General features: G+C 40.3%; 1 protein-coding gene across 1 annotated transcript; it reads left to right on the forward strand.

Moving 5' to 3' along the window:
- Nucleotides 1–43: 43 nt before the first annotated feature.
- Nucleotides 44–19,726, forward strand: PECR (peroxisomal trans-2-enoyl-CoA reductase). The gene is made up of 8 exons (XM_069020967.1): nt 44–167; nt 3,195–3,328; nt 10,688–10,853; nt 11,483–11,564; nt 12,684–12,780; nt 17,607–17,717; nt 18,311–18,422; nt 18,540–19,726. Exons 1-8 carry the CDS (start codon nt 44–46, stop codon nt 18,626–18,628), a joined length of 915 nt encoding a protein of 304 aa, XP_068877068.1. The 3' UTR covers nt 18,629–19,726.
- Nucleotides 19,727–20,883: the final 1,157 nt, after the last annotated feature.

Genomic DNA, 20,883 nt, shown 5'->3' on the forward strand with positions numbered 1-20,883 from the left:
CGGGGGCGGGCGCGGCTGAGGGAGGCAGGGAGGGAGGGGAAACATGGCGGCGGCGGCGGCGGGGTGCGGGCTGCTGGCGGCGGGGCTGTTCCGCGGGCGGGTCGCCATCGTCACCGGCGGCGGCACCGGCATCGGCAAGGCCATCGCCGCCGACCTGCTGGCGCTAGGTGGGCGCGGGGCGGGCTCTGCAGGAAGCCCCGGGGGAGCAGCGGGGCGAGGCGGGTGTTGGGGGGGCCGTCAGGGAGCGCCCGCGGGCCGTGCTGCGTGTTGGGGGCTGGCGGCGCTCGGGGATGGGGTGCGAGGAGCCCGTGGGTGGGACATTGTGTCAGGGTCACGAGGTGAGGCTGATGAGGGCTCTGCCTTTTGGCCCGCTGGCCCGTAAAACACTCGCTATTTTACACAGAGGTCAGTGAGATTATGTTAAACCAGGACCCTTTCTCTCAGACTCTCCCTTCAGTGATTTCTCATTTTGCTTTAACTGGAGGATTTACGAGGTTGTTGAACCTTGAGCCTCACAGGTCAGTATCCTTGAACTGCTGTCCGCACAGTAACACATTAGAGACATGGTGCTTCTCCCAGTGCCTGCGACAGGAACGTCCTGAAATTGAAGAGCATCTTCATCATGCATGGCACGGGTTTTCTTTCCACGCTGAGTACAGAGAAGTGGTAAAACCTGGAGTGAAAGGCAGTCTCCTGGCTTTCTGATGTGAGGCCAGGAGAGGTAGAAAGGACTCCTACATCCACCTTGCAACACATTTTCTGCAGATTTCAACATCAGTGCTAGGGATCATCGGTATCAGACTGGGTTTGGATAGTTTATTGTCATGATTTGATTCAGCGCCTCCAGAATACAAACACTAGTGTTATACCTCTCGGTGCCACACTCCCGTCGTTTGCATTGTTGGAATGTGCATCACTGCACTGCATAGTAAAGAGCTTTCTTTGTTAAGGCTGCGGTGGGAGGCATCTCTGCCTCTTCTGGTCTTTGTGCCCCAGCTTTCCGCTGCTTCGTGGAGTTGAATGGAGGATTAGTTCTGTTACCTTTGTATTACTGGGGAACTAAGCTTTTTTTTTTTTCAGGTGTCCTTACATGCTGCTTGGAAGAGGTGCTTTTTAAGCATCATCACACTGTTGGTTGGTGATGTTACCCAGTTACCTTAAAATTGTGCTTAATTTGATCTTTGTTATTTTTCTCAAGCAAAATACAAGTAACAAAAGTGTGTCCATAACTTAATAGCTTAAATAGAACACAATAGAAAGCAAATCTCTACAAAGCACATGAGAAAAAATGGAGAAAGAGCTATATAGAGCTTAAATCTGACTGAGTAACCCTCCTCACCTGTAGACTTGCTGGTTACTCCTGACAAGATGATGATCGGGAACTATTTCCATGTATACCCTGCACTTTAGTAATGGGGGACTGGTTCCTACAGGCAGAGGAGCAGTGACAGATAATGCCAGTCATGATATACATTGTTTTTATAACGAGTCTCCTTTGAAGCCTTCTGGGTAAATTTAAACCTTTTATCTGGAAACGTGTGCCCTTTCCCGTGACCTTGTCAGGAAATGGTCTGGTCATTCTTTGTGAAGAAAATTAAGTGATGGTAGTGTCAGTTTGCACAGTAGGTACCAAGTGTTCCTCAGTGATTAGACTCCCAATTAGTATATTTAGCAAAAATACGGTCTTCTACTGGACCTTATTCTATATCAGTGTGTGTATTAATAAGTACTTAAGTTGGTAAATAGAACTGGGCTACTGTGGTTGAGTATTTTGTGTTAATTGGTAATTGTGTCTGGCATTTTATGAACTTTGCATTAGTTGGGTGCTTGTGCAAGTGACTGGAGTTCTTAATTTAAAAAAAATCAGGAGACCTCAGAGACTACTGTCTTTATATGTGTTGTTTTAAGATGCCCACCAATTAAAGGTGAAGCTCCTATTCCTAAGGACGTGTATTTGTAACACTTCCTTCTGGAAGAATTAAACTCCTCTCTCTATTTTTTTTTTTTAATATATCGTTTCACAAGACAGCTTGAGTCAAATGAACAGCTTGCTTCTCTTTACTCCCACTAGTTATTTTGAATTGATTCTGGTGTTTGCGTGATCACATGAGAGGCCAAATTCCACTCTGCAACAGAGGGGGAAAAACACCCCCACACCTGGCAGGATGTTAACTTTTTCTTTTTTTTTTTTTTTGGCTGGTTGAGGATGGTTTATGTTAAAGCAGATGAGCAGCAGACCTGATGGGAAGAAGGGATTACTTCTGCTGAAATGTTAAGATTATGGAAGGAGCAAACTGGGAGGAAGACCTCCTTGCCTGCTTGGCATGGAGGCTAGTAATTTGCTTATCCTTTACATGAAATTGCATGCCTGCTGGATTTGTACTAGGAGTTAATTTGGTGTCCTTTGGTTTAGTCTATGTAGTAGCAATTGCTGAAGCCTTAAAGGTGTCCTAAGTCCACTGATGTGACAGAAGAAATTGGACTGGTTGTAGTGTGAATGCTTGACTTAAATTTGGTACCTGCATTGTTTTTTCTCTGTAGAATGAGTCCTTCTGCCTCCAAATGTTGAAAAAAACTGAGTACTTGAGCTCCTGCCTATTCTTTATCCTCTCCTTTCTGCAGCTAGGATTCTGCAGTGCCACAGGGAGGGCTCTGTTCCTGCTGTCTGTAGTCTGCAGATAGGGATTAATCTTGTGAGGCTATTATCCTTTCCTTCAGTCTCTGTAGAGTTAAAAAGCAGAGCATTACATTTGCTCACTGCTAGTCAAAATTACAGCCAGTCGTACAGGAAGATTATTTTTGTGGTTTTAAGAGCAAGCATTTTTTTGTAAACAAGACCTGCTGAAACATCTTTAAATCACTTAATTGATAAATGAGGCAGCTGTGAGCAGAGGCAGCAGAAGTGATGTCTGAAAGCTGCTTTGCTGACTCTGCAACTCACAGGCTATCTTCCCTTCTGCAGGAAGGAGAGGAAACCTTGTGGACATTTTTTTAAATTGCTCTTTTCCTGGCACAGAGGGATCTTGTTGCTAAGAAGCATCTGACATCAGTCATTTCTCCCTCTTGCAAGAACTTCAACACTGTATTTTCTAGTCAGTGACTAATAAATGCACATCCTACAAGATATCTCCATGATGTTACTAAAAAAAAACGTAATTGTGTTGGCTGAAGGATGTTTCATTTTGTCTCTACAGGCTGCAGTGTTGTGATTGCCTCTCGTAAATTTGACCGATTAAAAGCTGCTGCAGAAGAACTGAATAATAGGTTTGCTTCCATGAGTCCTGCCAAAGTGACTCCCATCGAGTGCAATATCCGCAAAGAAGAAGAGGTAAAGATTAGTGCTCTTGTTCTGGGGCTTAACATATCAAAAGCATATTGTGTGTATAAGTTCTCAGATCTCCAAAGATGTTTGGCCTTCTCGAAAGTAGCTTAGATCAGGGGAGAGGTGGAGCAAAGCTCGGTTGAATTGTTCTGGATAGATGTGCTTCCCAAGGGAAGATATTTGTTAGCCACCTAAGCAAAAAAATATTTATAAATATTGGCAAATATTTTTCTGACCATGCTTATATATTTCAGATATTTCTGGGAGATGCAGGTCTTGAAACTGACATGTTGTGCAGCGAGTCAGAGCCCGCTTAGCATGATTCTTTGTCACATTGCTGTGACAGAAGTGAGGGGGTGAAAACTTGTGAAGATGGAGACCTCAGAATAGTTCCTTCAAACAGGAAGGCATAGCATGGAATCTCAGTGCTTGTGACTTGACACAAGTGCCTTGCATTGTCAGTTTGGCTTGTATTAAAGCCAGAAAACCCCACAGATGTATAATATTTTAGCCATGTTTGAAATTTTAGTTGTGGTTTGAGGTGTGCCTCATTGCGAACTCTATCACTATTCAAGTTGATTTTTAAATTTTTCCTCCATATTACAAAATATGGAAGATCAAGAGCAAAAGTACATAATCCAGGTTCTTCAGAAGTCTGCATGCACCTCCTAGTTTTTTTATCTCTGTAATTAAATATTTAAAGGTCTAACTTCAGGTTTGATTTTTAACGTTTTGAAGACAGCTAGAAAATCTTCCAGTAACCACTGATTGCTACATTTTTCTAAACCTCTCAAAGTCTCTTAAACTAAATATTAATGACCTTTAGTGGCTATGAAGATTCTGGAAATATCCTAATATATAGCCATAAAACAAATAAAAATTAAAATTCTTCCCTTGTGGAACAGTTTGTGCCATAAAATATTTATAATGATCTACTCAGACTTTCTCTTCTGAAGGAGATGAACCCTGAGGCTGTGCAGTATGTCACTTCACCTACCAGTGAATTTTAGGTTTGTATTTACTGGCATCAGCAGTGCAACATGATAGGTTATGGCAGGTGTCAGAGGGCAACTTGCATGATTAAAGCTACAGGAAAGAAAAGAGGTACAGAGGAAAAAAGATTTAAGCTTTTTTCAGGTCTATTTCTTGCAGAAAGTACTCTGACATGCTTAATTACATTCTGCAGGTGAATCTTATTTCTGTATCAGTCTGAAATTGATTAGTGGGAACTGCAGACTTCTGTGAGATGCTATAGGGCTTGGATGGTGAAATGAGGTAATCTCCACTAAACTATCATTCCTTCTTTGTTTCCTTTTTAAGTGTGACTAAATACCTGTTTGACAAAACAGGCTTAAGTGGCTTTGGAAATTCTTGAAGGTGCTTTTCAAGACTTTTTTATAGTGCTGTCCAAAGTGTTTAGGCATTATTCTGTGTTACAGGTAGCCATGCTGATACTTGAAGAAACGTCTGTCTTTGCTATTACCCTGCAGTTTTATCATAGAATTGTCTTGTTTCCAGTTTAGTTTTAAACTCTACCTATTTACAGACACACCAGACCTTTCCTCAAACTTTTTGTATGATGTTGGTGAAGCCTCTGTTGGATGTCTTCTGCCACTGGAAGTTCTCTTCAACCATTGTCCTTTCATGTCTGTTTCTATTGAAGAGAGGGTTCAGAGGAAAAAGGCAGATTAAACTCCAGTCTTGAACTTTTAAGTCATTGATTTAGTCTTATAGTTTGACTCACTTCAGTTCTCCAACTGCTCTTAGTTCTTTCTTTTGAAGTCCTACTTAGAAAAAAAATGCTATGAAAATTTCATAAGCTTTTTGCTGAAAATCTGGATAAGAAATGCAAGAAATTTCTGTTGCATGTTAACGTAAGAACTTGTATACCTGTTAAATATTTCTCATCTCCAAGACCAGATTTTTTTATTTTTTCTTTAGCTTGTGCCTTTCTGACTCTGTTCTCTTCTGTTAATGCTGAGATTCTCAAAGATTGCTAAATCCTGGCCATGTAAATTTCTAAATTTACTGTTGGACCAGAAATTTGTGTTTTCAATGCTTAAATTTGTAGTGAGGATAGCACTTCCTTATACTTAGGTACTTTGGTTTGTAAGCTGAAACTAGATAAACTCAAATTAACAATTGTTAACTTACACTGCTAAAAACTGTCAGAACTGAGGCATATGGCAGGTTTTCCACAACCCACAGCTTACTATTGCTTATTTATTATGTTTCCTAAGAGCAGCAATGGTGAAAAGTACTTTTTTCATAATTTGCACTTGCTTCCCTTGTGGAAACTAGAGTAAAAGTACCTTTGGGCTTTTACTTTGATTCAAAGAGTATTGTACATCCACTTTCAAAACCTACTCCATTCTTAACTTAAAATTTAGTGCTTGGGACTTGGAGTCATAAGAACAGGGATCAGTAAAATATGTCCTTGAGGATTTTTCTAGGAGGCAAATATTGAGTAGATGCAACACAGTAATGTAACTCATTTCAGTATTTTCACAAATACGAAAAGAGCTTCCTGTTACAGTGGAAGAGAGAATGAGAGGGCATGTAAACTTTTAGGTTCCCTCACAAAAGAAATAAGACTTGTACAACTGTGTTGGCTCTGTATGCTACTCATTAGTAATATTACAACTCATTGTTTGCTTTCAGCTTAGTGTGAGTGAAGAGTATTTACCTCAGAAATCACGGGAGCACATTGTTGGGTAGAGAGGACAGCCTCTGCAGGAATTCCATGTGAGTCACTACATCCTCCTTGGCTCTTACACCAGAAACCAAAGAACATGTGCAGGAGAAAAACATTATAAATGTTTCAACAAGAGAAAAAAAAACTTAGGAGTTCAAGCCCCCTTAGATGTCAGAAGTGATCCATCACAAGCTTCAAAGCCCAGGAAGTTTCCTGAAGAACTACATAATTCATTTAATATATCATTCTCTCTGATATCTCACTAAACTCTTTCTAAGAGTAGATCTTTATTTTAAAGGAAGCCACCCTAATCACCTGTAAGAACAAGCCATTTGTTATTATAGCAATCCCTCCTTCTCCATGAGTTGTTTTGCATTTCTCTAAAGGCCCCTATCAATTTTGTCCAGTTTATAAACTGAAGGGAGGGAGTTTGAATAGGGAAAATTTAAGAAAGATGAAGGTGCTTTCAAATTGCCAGAAGATTATTTTTTGCTTCCTATTGCAAATCTTAAAGTAAATGACCTGCTTTGAAGATGACATGGTTCATGCCTCTAGTTTGGGTCTGTGAAATTCAAGCATTAGAAGGTTCATCCCTCATCATGTAGTCCAGTATGTTTGTTAGAGCTCTTTCTGGCCGAGGAAGAAGCAAAGAAAGTGCAGTGAATTAATTGCTGCAGAAGCTTGATGGCAGATATCATGGGAACAGCTTAATGAATTCACATTTTTAAGTCTCTAAATCTTCATCCTCAGAAGCCCTCTTGCTTTCTAGAAAAGCTTACTTTTTATTTAATGTGCAAGAAATAATCCTGCTTGATGGAGGATTTTCAACCACTGCGTAACCTGTCAGGCTTATTTTTGTCATGAGTTTGCTGCTGCTTTTGACTAGTTTTCCACTGAATGTTCTGTAAAGGATAAAAAACCTGTTTTATTTTTGAAAATGAGAGAGTGGAGGGTTCTGAGATAAGAGGACCTGAGGTTTCTCTATTCTGTCATCAGAATATATTTCTATATTTCTGTATTCTGTCATGGAGTCTTATCTTGGAGCAGTGATTTTGCTTCAGGATAAGACTCCTGGATATGTGATCTGTTCCCCTTTTTGTATGGTTTGGAGTGTATATAGTGATGGATATTGCTTCTTAGTAATTATGAAGCTGAAGTGATTTTTATTGTTCGCATATTTGCTGGCACTGCCCTCACCATGTGTTGAGAGCAGATCAGTTTGCTCTTGCTAAGATGCAAACCAGACAGTTCTGTGTGCATGTGTATCTTTATTTATCTCTTTTTGTGTCCTAAATTTTGAGCTACAGCAAATCTGTTGACAGGGACAAGACATGAGGAATGAATGCTGGAATTAAGGGAGGAAGGGAGGGAGAGAGACTGAGACCAAGCAGATGATAGTCACGAGCCATGGCTGCAGTGGTGTCATGTCAGTCTTCTGGGGGTACCACCTTCATATAGGCCAAGTTTTGAGTATCCATGGGATGGACACAGGTGCCGTTCCCATAACTTGGGATGACGTGTATGAGCAGTTGCTTCCTTTCCTGTTTGCCACAGTGGGCACTTTTGTCCAGATGCATTAACCAAGATGTGCTAACCTGGTCTTACCTCTGCTAGGCCTGGAATTAGGGCTTTCCTCTTGCAAATTCCTCCCTTCTGTGCTTCTCTCAAGTTCCTGCTTTGGTGGCTTATCATCTTATGGCAAGTTCCTTCTGCGGCCTTGACAGTGTTCTGAGACAGGCAGCTGTACTCTTTCAATCCTTACACTTGTAAATCCTTTTTGCTTTACTCTGTGGACAAACATCTCTTTAACTGGCACCTAGATAAGTAGAAGCTTACATGTCTAGGTAGGTGGAAGATAAAGCCTTGTACTTCTGGTAGGCTGCTGCTGTTCTTGAAATCAGCAATTGAGAATTCTGTTCACAGTGTCTCCTTTCCATACTTGAGCTCCAGCAACAGCAGCTGGACCAGGCCCCGAGGGTAAAACTTGTCACTTGGATGTCAACAAGACAGCTTCAGACAGACTCAATACAGTGCTACTGAGCACATACCCTGTGTCTGAGTTCACTAGTAGCTTTTCTTTTCCAATAAACTTTAGAGCTTAGCATAGGCTCAGTTGATTTCTAAATATTTAATGCCTGTCTGTGTGAAGCCTGTAGTGAAAGACTGTGGCTTGGTGGGGAGAATAAGAGATTCCTGTTGTTGTACTTTTAAATAACACAGCAATACCACAGTAAAAATACCTGTTACCCCTGTGCCAGAATGCCTGTTAGTTCTAGCCACCAAATCACAGATCTCTGACACCCTGTAGTGAGTTGTGCCTGTGTGTTTTACTCAGTCAAGGTGACCTGTGAATGCATGTGGACGTTTGTCCCTTTTCCTGTGCAAGTGACTACTGTCATCTCAGTTATCTGTGAATATGTGCTACTGCATAATACTTCTGATTTGCAGTCACACACAAAAGTTCCTTATTGCAGAGCTCCAGTCTTCTGGTTATGTCTGAAGTGCCTGATTTTGTTATTTTCTGTCTTTTTCAGAATGTCCTAAACTAGTAGCTCTACCTCACGCAGCTTTGCTTTGCTTCCAAAGAGTCTTTAATAGCTTTTCTAAGAAGTTCTTTCCAAGTGAATTTTTAAATTATAGGAATAGAGAAGAATCTTCTTTAGCAGTCACTGTGATTTAAATGTGTTCTACCAGACCCTCCTTCTCTCTGTGCTGCTGGCTGCTGTCACCATGTTTACTGTAACTGGGAGAAGCACTGCAATGATGCTTTTTCTACAGCACAGGAGACTTTGTGAAGATTGCTACAGTTGGAGCCATCTGAGCTGTCACTGAAGAGCCTTCTGGCCTTTCCTGGCTTTCAGAAAGCAGAACTGATACACAATTGTTGTTGTTGGGTTTTTAATTTTTTTTTCCCTGAGAATATGGTGCAACAAGTAGGAACAACAACAGTTCCTTAAGTACAACATATGAACCATTTTGAGTTGATATGTTATAGCATATAACATACATTTTGTCCAGCTGTTGAAAACTTGCTTTAATGTCTCTTCTCTGTGGATTTTTCTTGTTAATTTGTTTTGTCTTCTCTTTTTACAATTCTTAGCATTTTTTCTTCTCTCTCTCTCTCTCTTTCCACAGTCTGAATAGCCTTAGTCTGTTCAAATCTTCTCTGTACTGAAACCATTTCTGTTCCATAAATGAGCCCCCATTGCAGTGACTTACAGAGAATAATATTGAAAGCAAGATTCTGAGACTGATAGGGAGAAGAGTTTAATATTGCTGAGCAAAGCATAACTTTTGCTACCTAGCCAGACATAACTTTCCTTTGCTCACAAGAGAAAAGTAAAACCCAGAATGTCCCTGTGGCATGGTTGTTCTCACAAGCTATGGGTTTGGGACTGCTATTAAAAGATGTTTTGGTTTTCTGGGTTTTTTCCTCACATCCCACAACCTGCAGTGACTAAAATGAGGAATAAGATGACATTCAGAATTTGAAGATTGGGTTTACATATCAAAATTGGTTTTTTAAGGCATTTTTTATCAGCAGGCACTAGTTTTTCAGTCATTATATGTTTGTTTAGGGTTTTTTTTTTCCGAGAGGTGCATCCTTACAGGATCCATACTACCCTGGTAAACCATCCTGTTTAGCAACACAAGATGTAAGGTAGCTATTTATGAGACTGAGTTGGTAACACTCATTGTGGAATACAGATAATGCGTTGCTTGCTCTTTTTTTTGTTTCTGATGTTTTTTACCACTAACTCAATACAGAGAAAGGCTGACTGATATCCTTCCCCTAGCTCAATCTGTTTGAGTGGCAGCATTCCTCCACCTGTTTGGTTTTTTGGGTGTTTCTTTTTGTTCTGTGTTTTTCTCTGACCACAGATGCTAGATTAACATTTTGTATATGCTTGAGTAGGAATAACTGATGCATGGTATATAGTTATGATTGGTGATGTAAGCAGGAAGGAGTCACATTGTCCCATTTCCTGTTTCTTGAGATAAAGATTAAATTATTAAGCAGTTGCTATGGAGTTCTTATTGCTGTCTTGAATTAATATTTTTGCTAAAGAAGGTAACTTGTATTTGCAGCATTTTTTAGACTTCATGTTTTATAGGGTAATTAACCTTCTTCTTGCTGTGTGTTAGAAGACTGGCTATTGCCAACTCATACGTCAGAGCTGTAGTGAACGTACAAAACTTCTAGATAAGAATGATAAAACTCTACAAGATGAGTTATGTTTTCTGTTTAAAATGGTCAGGTATATGGTCAGATAAAAGTAACAGTAGCTACCTTATATGGAACTCTTTGGGGATCTCATGTGAACACCCCCATTCTTCTGAAAGACATCAGGAGATTCTTAGTAGGTTGTATGTAGTGGGCTTTTGTGTCTGTTTGGTTTTACAAATCTTCAGCAGCTTAAATCCCCTTTTTCTTTGGGTGCTGGTATTTTATGCAGCACCTGCATGATACCAGCAAAATTTCCTAAGTAAACATGGATACAGCGTAGTCCTTCTTGGCTGACTAAACCTGTCACACCAATCTTACAGCCTCTCTGAAGACTGGACCTCCTCTTTTTCTGTGAAAAGGGCATGAAGGAGAAGATACTGTCTGAGAATGAAATTGGGTATAGGGCTTAATCGGCATACCACACTAACAAATACTGTTTCAGGTAGAAGCTTTGGTGAAGTCTACACTGTCTCTGCATGGGAAGATTGACTTCCTGGTGAATAATGGAGGGGGCCAGTTTGCAAGTCCTTCTGAAGCCATCCGTGCAAAAGGCTGGAATGCTGTGATAGACACGAATCTGACAGGAACCTTCTATTGCTGCAAAGCAGGTAAGGTCTGAACATTAAACTTTATATGTTTGTTTTTGTTTTTTACAGAAACACCAGAAGGTAAGAGATGTAAGGTTTGCCTAGCTTCTTTTCATGCACTTACGTGACAGTGGATATTTATTACATTTGTTCATAAATACAAACAGACATTTAGGCAAGTGTGATCTTCTGGTTAAGGCCAGGTTTGGGGAGTCAGTTGACTTTGATACACATTTAAAAGACTATAGGAAAACCACTTAACTTTTGTGTCCTGTATTCACTGTATATAACATAGGAAAATATTCTCTCCCTTCAAGTAGATAAATTTAGGCTTAAATTTAAGTATGGTATGTCATTCTCAGATAGCATTTGTGAAAGTTAAAGTAATTTACATGGAAACGTGAAATCTTGACTTCCCCCAAATGCTTCTTGACAATCATTGAGCCTTACTGGGGCCACGCCTGTTGCCCCATGGCCTCACCTCTGCCTTGGCAAGGCTGTGGTACAAACAGCAGATTATTTTTATTTAAATCAGTATGACAAATGTGCAGTGTGATTGCAGTTAATTCTCCAAATTTGGCTTCGAATTGGCAAGTTCATTTGTATGCATTTCTTCTGATATTTATAGGTTATCTTCCTCCTTCATACAGTGTACAATGCCTGGATGCAGGAACATGGAGGAGCCATTGTCAACATTACTGCTGCCGTGAGAAATGGCTTTCCTGGAATGTCGTAATATATATTTTCTTTTTACACTTTTCTATATTTTTCCCCCAGAAGTACTGACTGTTCCTAAACACTTCAGAAAGGTGTGTACTGGGCAGCAGCAGAGTATGGAAATATAGTAGTTAGGTCAAGAGAGAGCAAGAGTATCACTTGTCTGTATGTGTGGGGATCTCTTATTAATCCAGTAGATGGCATCTCTGGTCTCTCTCCACTTGTTGTGAAGCAAGACTTGCCCAGTGAAGTTTTAATTGGAAACAACTCCCTTTTCTGTTTGTTTTTTTTTTTTTTTTTTAACTTTAAAATTGAGTTTCTGTTGAAGAAATACGAAAGTATGTTTTGAGCAAGTGTTGCATTATGTCTCTTTGTCCCGATTCAGGGTTGAATGGTTTCAAAACCAAAATTTTTTAAGGAACAGCAGAATATTTTCTCACTAGCTTATTCTTCTCAGTACAAGATAAATATGGAGATCCACATGGTGGTGCTGAAGCTGCAGTTATTTGAGTATCTCCACTGAGGTATCTGGTTCAACTGTCATGGCAAATAGGCTGAAGATGTTTCAATTTGAGTTCAACTTAGAGGAAAAAAAAGCAAATTCTGAATAACGGTGGAAAAATTTTCCTAAGTAACTGTTGTATGTAGATGGATAGACAAAACTACTTTCAAATTAAATTGAGTTGAAACTTCTTGCAGTGATGCCATCCACCTAGAGTCATTTTTGAATGGTGACTTATTTTAATCATGTTTGTCAGAAGGTTTAAACAATCTTTCAGACCACTATTCTTCCAAGTGTTGCTTTACCTGTGCAGGCTACAGGTAGTTTTACACAGTTTGAACTTCAGTTGTTTCTCTTTTATAAGCCTCCTCCTTCAGTAGAGTGTAGCTGACCCCATGTTGCATTGGGAAAGAGATCTTAACTATTTCCAGCAATGGCAGGAAATCACAGCATAGCTTGTTTAAACAGTGAAGCTATGGTCAAACTTGGAAACTAGAGAATCTCTCTCTTCCAGATGCTTGGTCCAGCCACGGAAAACTACTCTGAATACCCTAATGAGGCTGCAGTAGAATTAACATTGGACACTCTTAGCTGAGGGAACAGATGCTTCCTTTGCTTTCTTTTCTCCACAGGCACACAGGAGCTGCAAGAGCTGCAGTGAATAACCTAACCAAGACTCTGGCTTTAGAATGGGCTCACAGTGGAGTGAGAATCAACAGCGTTGCTCCTGTAAGTAATGGCAAATGATCTGATTGAAATTAGCCATTACACATGCTCATAGTTAGAGCATTTGGACCAAAATGGATTTTTAAATTTATAGGCAGTAACTGTTTCAGTAACTGTTTGTGGATTATTTATGCATTTGTTTATTTATAATTCCCTCACTGTGTTCTTTGGGCCATTTGAGTGTTTTGTGCTTTTGGATGATGAGTCAGAGGATGTGGGATAAAATTGCTTCTGCTTTCTGCTTTGACTTGGCACACTTGGTTTTTAGGTTTTTTTTATAGCTAAATTAAATTATACTGGTAGGAGTTGGTGACCTGTCTTACAAAACCTTGACATAAAATTACTGAATGCTCTGTGTTTCAGTAAAGGATACATTACTTCTGAGTTCAGGAAACTTTTTCTGTTTGAGGTTCAGGTGTGCTGATGGTTTCCACCTATGTTTACAAACTTATTTTGAAAATCTCTGAATGTCTCACATTATTACTGCAGTCCTAGGCCCCATCACCGTGTCCCGCAGCTGTAGGGAGAAGGAGATAAGATCCAGCAGGCAGGAATTGTGCAGCAAGATTGATTTATTTAATTATTTTACAAACTCTTTTATAGACATTTTTCTTCATAGTCTAATTGGACAAGGATCAGCCACCCCTTGGGGGTGATTGGCTAAAATCCTAAAACATCCATTGTCAAAATATTTTCCTACTATACTATAAACAAGATTTTTCAAGGCTGCAGGTGTTTGGTTGTTTACATAACTCTGCTACCTCTCCTGTGAGAGAGAAAAGTCTCTCATGGACTTAGAAAATAGCAAGAAAATCCTTGCTAGCAGCATTTTTGTATCTACATCACATAATGCATTTTACTTTGTCTTCTACATGTTAAGTTAGTTTAGCTTTAGTCATATAAAGAAACGGTCGTTGGAATGTACTTTCTCTCAGAAATCATATGTAAAAATGTGTGGTTTGATTTTTTCCTTATCAAATTCATGCAGACAGGAAACGACTATACAGGTCAGCTAAAATATCCACATTTCTGAGGAAGTAGACAGCAGGTAGAGTTGTTTTAAATAACTGTATATAGAAAGAGCAGCTGCGTTTTGTAGCACACGGTGCTGCAGATACAGAAGTTATATAGAAGCTCTAGCTTTGACATTTGTGAATGTGTGAGCTGTAGTAATTTTCTGTTATCCACAATTTATTTTTCACATTTACTCCCTTGAAATTAAAACAGGACACATAAACTTTGTCCACGACTTCTACAGTCAGAATTTAGCTTGTCTCACAGTGGATGTCGTAAGCAAAGTGTCATATTTGTTTAAGTGATCCCTAGGAATATCTTGCTACTATTTTTGTAGAATGTCTGTATATTCTGTTGTGCCTCATGTCCTAAAACATCTGGCTCGCTTTGTTTGGCATAGCACAGAATGCTTAACGGCAGATGTGTGTTAATCATTAAGGTAGAGGCTTTTATGTAACCTTTGTGAGATGCAATTCATCTGGAGACATGTTAAATATTAAGATCTACTGGCTTGTATTTCCTGTTTATCTGCTTTTTCTGATTTATCAAGTCTTGGGGAAGTAAGTAATTAAGACAGCATTATTATGTGAGTATACTTTCAAGCATGCTAATTACCTAATGAATCATACTGATTAGATATTATAGCACATGTCGGAAGAAGTTTTTGACAGGCAAACACTTCAGAGTTTTGGCTCTTTCAGAAGTATTTGCTAGTTTTGTTACTATGCTGGTAACAAAAGTCCATGTTATAGTTACAATAATGCTTCTGTCACCTTTGTGGACCCATCAGGTCTGTGGTAACATTACAAAATTGTTACTGCTTTATGTGAGAAGAGTAACCTGTAGGGAATGGATACAAAGAGACGGAAGTGAGCATTCTGAAAAAAGTAGTTTCACATTCATTATACAAGTATCTTAGAAACCTTAGTATATGCTTCATGGGTGAATTCAAATTTTGCTATCATACTAAAACTTGAGTCCCAAAAGTTCTGTCCTAACTGGTGGATGTAACCCTGTGTCCACGTTGCCATCTTCCTTCTCAGGAGTAAACTGGACTGTGTGGTCGCCAGAGCAAACACAGTCATCTTTTTCTGTTTCTACAGCAGCTAAGTAGGGAGATGTTGGGGTCCCTCACCCTGCCATGGGGCCCTGGGGGAGGGGCCCTGGGGGGGAGAGACACGGGGTTTCCCTGCCCCTGTCAGCCTCGTTCCCCATTGGTTGGTTTGTGTTCCCCGGGATGAGCAAAAGGTCCCGGGGTCCCGTGACTGCAGAGTTCCTGAGCTGAGCCCCGGCCATGCGGCTGGAGAAATAAACATCTCTGAAACATCTATCAAGAATCTGTCCATAGATATTTCTTTTTCCACGGGACTCCTGGTTTGATATATGCGAGTTACAGTAATCCCCGCTGTAACAACTGGTGGAGAATGCGGGCAAGACACCGATCCCTGAGGAAATTCGTGAGTAAAAAACAACTCTAGGCCTCTCTCTTCTCATCTTGGTTTGGATATTCTCTCTGGACTATGGAAGAATCGTGGGAAATGGGGCTCTCTGAGCCACAGAAAAAAATGTATCTAGAAGTAAAAGGAATCCTTGAACAACAAAACAAAAAAGTAATGCAACCGGGAGATGTAGAACACTTCTTTATGTGGCTTTTCAAAAGGTTCCCCTATATTTCCCGAGACTTACTTTTTGATATCGAACCTCCTGAATCTTGTGAGGGGTGTTTCTGGAACGAGATCTGGGATAAGGTATGGGATCAAAGCGAAGCTTTCCGTGCATATCTTATAATCAGGGACGCTCTTGAAGAGCATTTGTATGGTCCCATTACCCCTAAAGCAGAAGATCATACTTCTCCCGTGGCCGAGACCGCGCGGCCGCCATCCCGGGAGCGCATGACTGCAGCCGTGCCAGCGGAAGTGCCTGCGCTGGATGCGCCCGGCCCCCTCGGGAGCGCGCGCCTTATCGCGGACCCCATCCCTGTCTCGGGGTCCCCGGCCACCCGGCCGCGAGTGAGGGAGCGACGCCGCAGGCGCCGCGGGTGCCGTGGGCCACGAGCAGCCAGGAACCGGGCATCGGCGTGGCAGGCCGCTCTGAGCGACTGGCTCGGAGAGCCCTGTGGAGGGGGAAGCGGCGGTTTCCACAGTGACACGAGAAGCCGCGCAGCGCAGCGCAGAGCCGGAACGGGGCCGCTCTCAAAGCGGCGTGGAGTCTGCGGAGCAGAACCACTCACAGGGCACGGAGCCAGCGGCGATGGCAGCGCGGGGCCGTGCAGAGCCCAGACACGCGCCGGAGCGGGGCCGTGCAGAGAGCGCAGAGCAGCCGCAACGCGGGGGCCCGGCCGAGACGTCGGAGTCAGCGAGGCAGCAGCCACGCGAGACCGGCACCCACGACGAACACGCAAGCAAGTGATAGGAGACGTTGTAGCCACGAAAATCACAGGAACTGTGAAATGGTACAATGTCAAAAACAACTATGGATTTATAACACGAGATGATACAGGGGAAGACTTATTCATCCATAGAACTGCCATTAAAAGGAATAACCCTAAAAATTACCTGCAAAGTGTAGGAGATGGAGAAGCTGTACAATTTGATATAGTGCAAGGAAAGAAGGGTTTACAAGCAGCGAATGTTACTGGGCCTGGGGGTATTCCTGTCAAAGGCAGCCGTTATGCACAAAATTATAAACAATATCCATCCCAGCAATTTCCCTACCCGCAGCCTAATTTCCCCTTTTACCCTATACCCAATATAAACCCTTTCCTAAGTCTACCCTATCCCCAGTTTATTCCTAATCCGTTTTTCACCCCATGGCTTCCTTATACAGTTCCATTTCCTTACAATTCCTCTTCAATGCCGATGGGGGGATGAAAAGGGGGAGGGAAGAAATCAAGCCCTATCCTGCCTCAGTTTCCCCACAAAGCATGTTCAGAAAGTTCTGTCTCCCTTCTGTCAGCCGTAAGATGTTCCAGAGAATCTGTTTGGACATTTAAAGACTCAGGAGAGTGGCTTGTTTTGTTTTGAAACTGTTCTTGTTATGTTTATCCAGTTGTTTTCATTCTCATTTTATTAAAATAAAACGGGGGAGATGTTGGGGTCCCTCACCCTGCCATGGGGCCCTGGGGGAGGGGCCCTGGGGGGGAGAGACACGGGGTTTCCCTGCCCCTGTCAGCCTCGTTCCCCATTGGTTGGTTTGTGTTCCCCGGGATGAGCAAAAGGTCCCGGGGTCCCGTGACTGCAGAGTTCCTGAGCTGAGCCCCGGCCATGCGGCTGGAGAAATAAACATCTCTGAAACATCTATCAAGAATCTGTCCATAGATATTTCTTTTTCCACGGGACTCCTGGTTTGATATATGCGTGTTACAGTAATCCCCACTGTAACAGGGAGAGTCAGAATTCTGACTCTAATCTATCTGTTTCTATAGTTCGAAATAAATCTGTCTAGTGTTCCTACAGATGACAAGAAACTTTTGAGAACTTGTTCTTGAGCTTTTGTAGTTTCCTGCTGTAATTTAACATGAAATGCTTGTAAAAAAGCAGCCTCTGAGTTTTTTTATACTCTACTTTTTTGTTAATGAAGTGACAGCGGAGAATTGAATAATCAGAATTATTGTGCTTGAACAGAGATGTGGCTAGCAGCCAAATTACCTTCTTGTATAAATTATACTATGCCATTACATTCAAAAACTTGTATTCAAGTGCTCTTTAGATAGTTCAGTCCCACAGAAAATCAGTAATGACAACTTCACAATTTTAGAATTATCAGTTTAAATGTACACAAGAGAACTAAAGTTTCACTATGCTGTTTTAAAATAGGGACTGGTATTTTCGGAAACTGCTGTTGCAAACTATGGAGAACAAGGTGTAATGATGTGGTTAAGGAGCATACCAAAGGTTCCTGCCAAGAGGTCTGCTGTTCCTGAGGAGGTAATGTATTTCAGAATACTTCTGATACTCCTACTTCTGTGTCTCTGTTTTGAAGCCTCTTTATTATATGGAGGAAAAAAAAGATTTAATTTTGCACTGTGATGGAATATTTAAAAAGAAGAAAGCTTGTGGCAGTGTGTGGTTGTGCCAAGTGAGAGAGTTAACCAGTAGTCACTGTTATACAGAAAATTTAATTCAGCTGGCTTTTACTGCTGAAGCATTTGATAGTAGGCCTTATTTCTTGAAGAAGTTGACTTCAGCAGGAAGGACTGAAAGAATGAATATTAAGGGAAAATAAAGTGTATTTTAAAAGCACTTAGCTCTCTTCCACCAAGAATGGGCATCTTTGATAAACTGATCAACCTTTTTCTGTTGTTTTTCAGTATCTGATGCTGCTCTGTGACAGCTCACTGGTTTTCCTCTGTTAAATGCTTGATGTTTGTGGCTGGAAGAATGGCTTTAAGGCTGTTACAGTTTTCATTACTGAGTAGAATATGTTACTATATCTTGCCTGTAAAAGTTTTCACAATCTTCTTTGACATGAGCAATTCCCAGCAGTTTAAGAAAGATTAAAATTGTCATTCTTTTGCTAGATCTCTCCTGCAGTATGTTTCCTGCTGTCTCCAGCTGCATCATTCATTACTGGGATAACCATGGTTGTGGATGGTGGCCAGAGTTTGTACAGCCATACCCTAGAAATACCCGGTAAGAAATGGGCTACAGAATAGTGCCCTTCAAGTGACTGGAGTTGGGCAATGGGAGGACACAAAATTAAAATGTCTAGTTTCTCAATCAACTAAGTAAATTATTTGTTTTCCTCAGATCATGACAGATGGCCCTCACCACCAGAAGGAAAAAATTCTGAAATGATGAAAAAGCTTCTTTCTGGAGAGTTCAAGCCAAAGCTGTAAAAGAAAGAGATTTTACCTTGTTCCCAGTTGCACACTTGCTGATAATCTCACGCTGTGATCTGGCCTTATTATTCTCAGTAATAATTTTTTTTTACCCATATGTAACTACATTAAGTGCCTTGATTTTTGTTGTCTTATATTTAAAACTTTTGAAAGGCTTTGCATTGTACATTTCTTCTCTGAAAACACTCACCCTGAAAACATTCAGTCTTTTGGGAAGGAAAAAGATACAAAAGACAAATTTTCCATTTGCATGATCATTAAGTAATGAAGAATCCCAGCCAGAAGTGAATAAAAAGAATACTTACTTTGCAGTGAAGGTAGCCAAGAGGGAATGTTTTGGAATCCTTCTATTCTTGATGATTTGAGGGAGAAGGTAATTTAAATCTTTTACTATTAGCTGCATCAGTTACCCTCAGGGTAAGTGTTAGCTCTACACTGTTTCTGTTCAGCCACACGCTGAGTGTTCAACAATGGTTTTAAAGACCAAGTAGAGTAAGTATTTCTCTGAAAATAATTAAAAATAAGATGGAATACTGTTACTAATGTTTCAAACTAATATGGCATATTAGGAAGGTTTTGAATTGTTTGCAGATATAATGACATAATGGAGTTAAGGTGGCTGCAACTTAAATTTGATAACAGATTAAGCAGATAATAAATACAGTGATGGAAAACAGTATAGATTCAACAATTTAACATGCAAAATCTGTGGTGTATATTGCAGTGCTCTCTGCAGTATGCTGTACCAGTAAAGGAGAAATTTGCAACTCTTCATTTGCCAGTTAAAACACCATCCATCCATACTGTGTTGTCTTGCAATGTTAACAGAATTTTGTTCATGACTGTCTTTAGGTGTGGTTTTTGTGAACAATGTAGAGATGCCATTTAAAAACCAGAAAATTTGTAATACATCACTTGAAGAGGCTGTATTTTTAAATTTTTTATTCACTTTAAGGGAAATATTCCCATGTCTGCTAACTTTAGGGAAAATGTAAAAAATAAACAATGACTGTGTTTGTTTGCTGTAAAAACTGAAATTCCTGGAATCAAGTTGCTGCTATAAAGGGAACTTTTAATACTTCATTTTGGACTGAATGTAAGAGTCTGACAATTGTTTTTTTTTTTCTGCAAAGATGATTGACTTTCGTGTCTTTCAGTAGAATATGTGTTCTTATATAGGTACATGTAGATTGCTTTTTCATGAAAATTAATGCCATTTTGGGGGGGGGAGGAGGAGTTTGAGCCATCATGTATGTTCTTTCATCCTCTTTCCTTAGTAACTTGACAGTCATTTATGTGCCTGCGAGAAATGGGTACAGAGATAAAGCCAACTTTTTTCAAACCTCTTGTGCAAGGTGTATTTTGATTATTGCAAATTTAGTTCAGGGTACTCGGCAAGAGGATTCCTGGAAGCAAATGCACCTGTTATCTAACTAACTCTAGAACCCTAGCCCATTGCATTCAAGTGAAATTATTTACCTTATTAACACATTATTTCGACATTCTTAATGTCTTTCTGGAAAAGAAGGTTAAACATGAACATGCTTGAGACTTGTGGAACTTACTTTATGTTTGATTGTGAGTTTCTATGATACATGTGCACTGTGAATTTAAAGGGAAGTGGGTTGATTACTTTTATTATATCCCAGAAATGTTCACTGAAAGATTTGAGTACAAACTTGGAAATTATCAATTTTTAATCTTGCAAATTTCCTCTTTAACTATGCTGGAGTGTGAATATTCATAAAGAGGGGAAGTTTATATATAATGGTGGTGAAATTCATCATTTACCTCAGTAAATCATGAGAACATTAGAAAGGTGAGCATTCTCCTGTGTGGGAGACAGGTTCAGTCTGCAATTAATAAATTCCTTCACAATTGAAACTATAACAAATCTTTCTGCTTGTGCTGAATACAATTTGACCTTGCCTTCTTCAACTTCCAGCAAAGCAATGGATGTACTAAGAAAATTTAAGTTAGTTCTTTAGAAGAGGCTGTGTGTGCTTTTTTTTTAACTGGCAGGAAGTTGAAACAGGCTGCATTTCTGAAGCCATAATGTGCTCAGCTTAGTGCAATAGGAGAATATACTCAAAATACTCCAGGGGTAAATCTGGTTTAAAAATACAGAAAATACATCTTCAGAAGGAGAAGGGCATACATCAGTGTTCTCTGCTTTTTCTTTTTTTCCCCCAGTAATAATACCAAGGTTCCCCCATGAACTGAAGCTTACTGTGCATAATATTAAAATGTTT

Source organism: Aphelocoma coerulescens, chromosome 7 (assembly GCF_041296385.1).
Source record: "Aphelocoma coerulescens isolate FSJ_1873_10779 chromosome 7, UR_Acoe_1.0, whole genome shotgun sequence".
In the NCBI taxonomy this organism is placed as follows: Eukaryota; Metazoa; Chordata; class Aves; order Passeriformes; family Corvidae; genus Aphelocoma; species Aphelocoma coerulescens.

Excerpts from the sequence above, each read along its gene's own strand:
- PECR (XM_069020967.1), top strand. The coding sequence starts at position 44 with ATGGCGGCGGCGGCGGCGGGGTGCGGGCTGCTGGCGGCGGGGCTGTTC. Across the intron at positions 3,329-10,687 it reads ATATCCGCAAAGAAGAAGAG|GTAGAAGCTTTGGTGAAGTC; the intron begins GTAAAGATTAGT and ends ATACTGTTTCAG. Across the intron at positions 11,565-12,683 it reads AATGGCTTTCCTGGAATGTC|GCACACAGGAGCTGCAAGAG; the intron begins GTAATATATATT and ends TTTTCTCCACAG.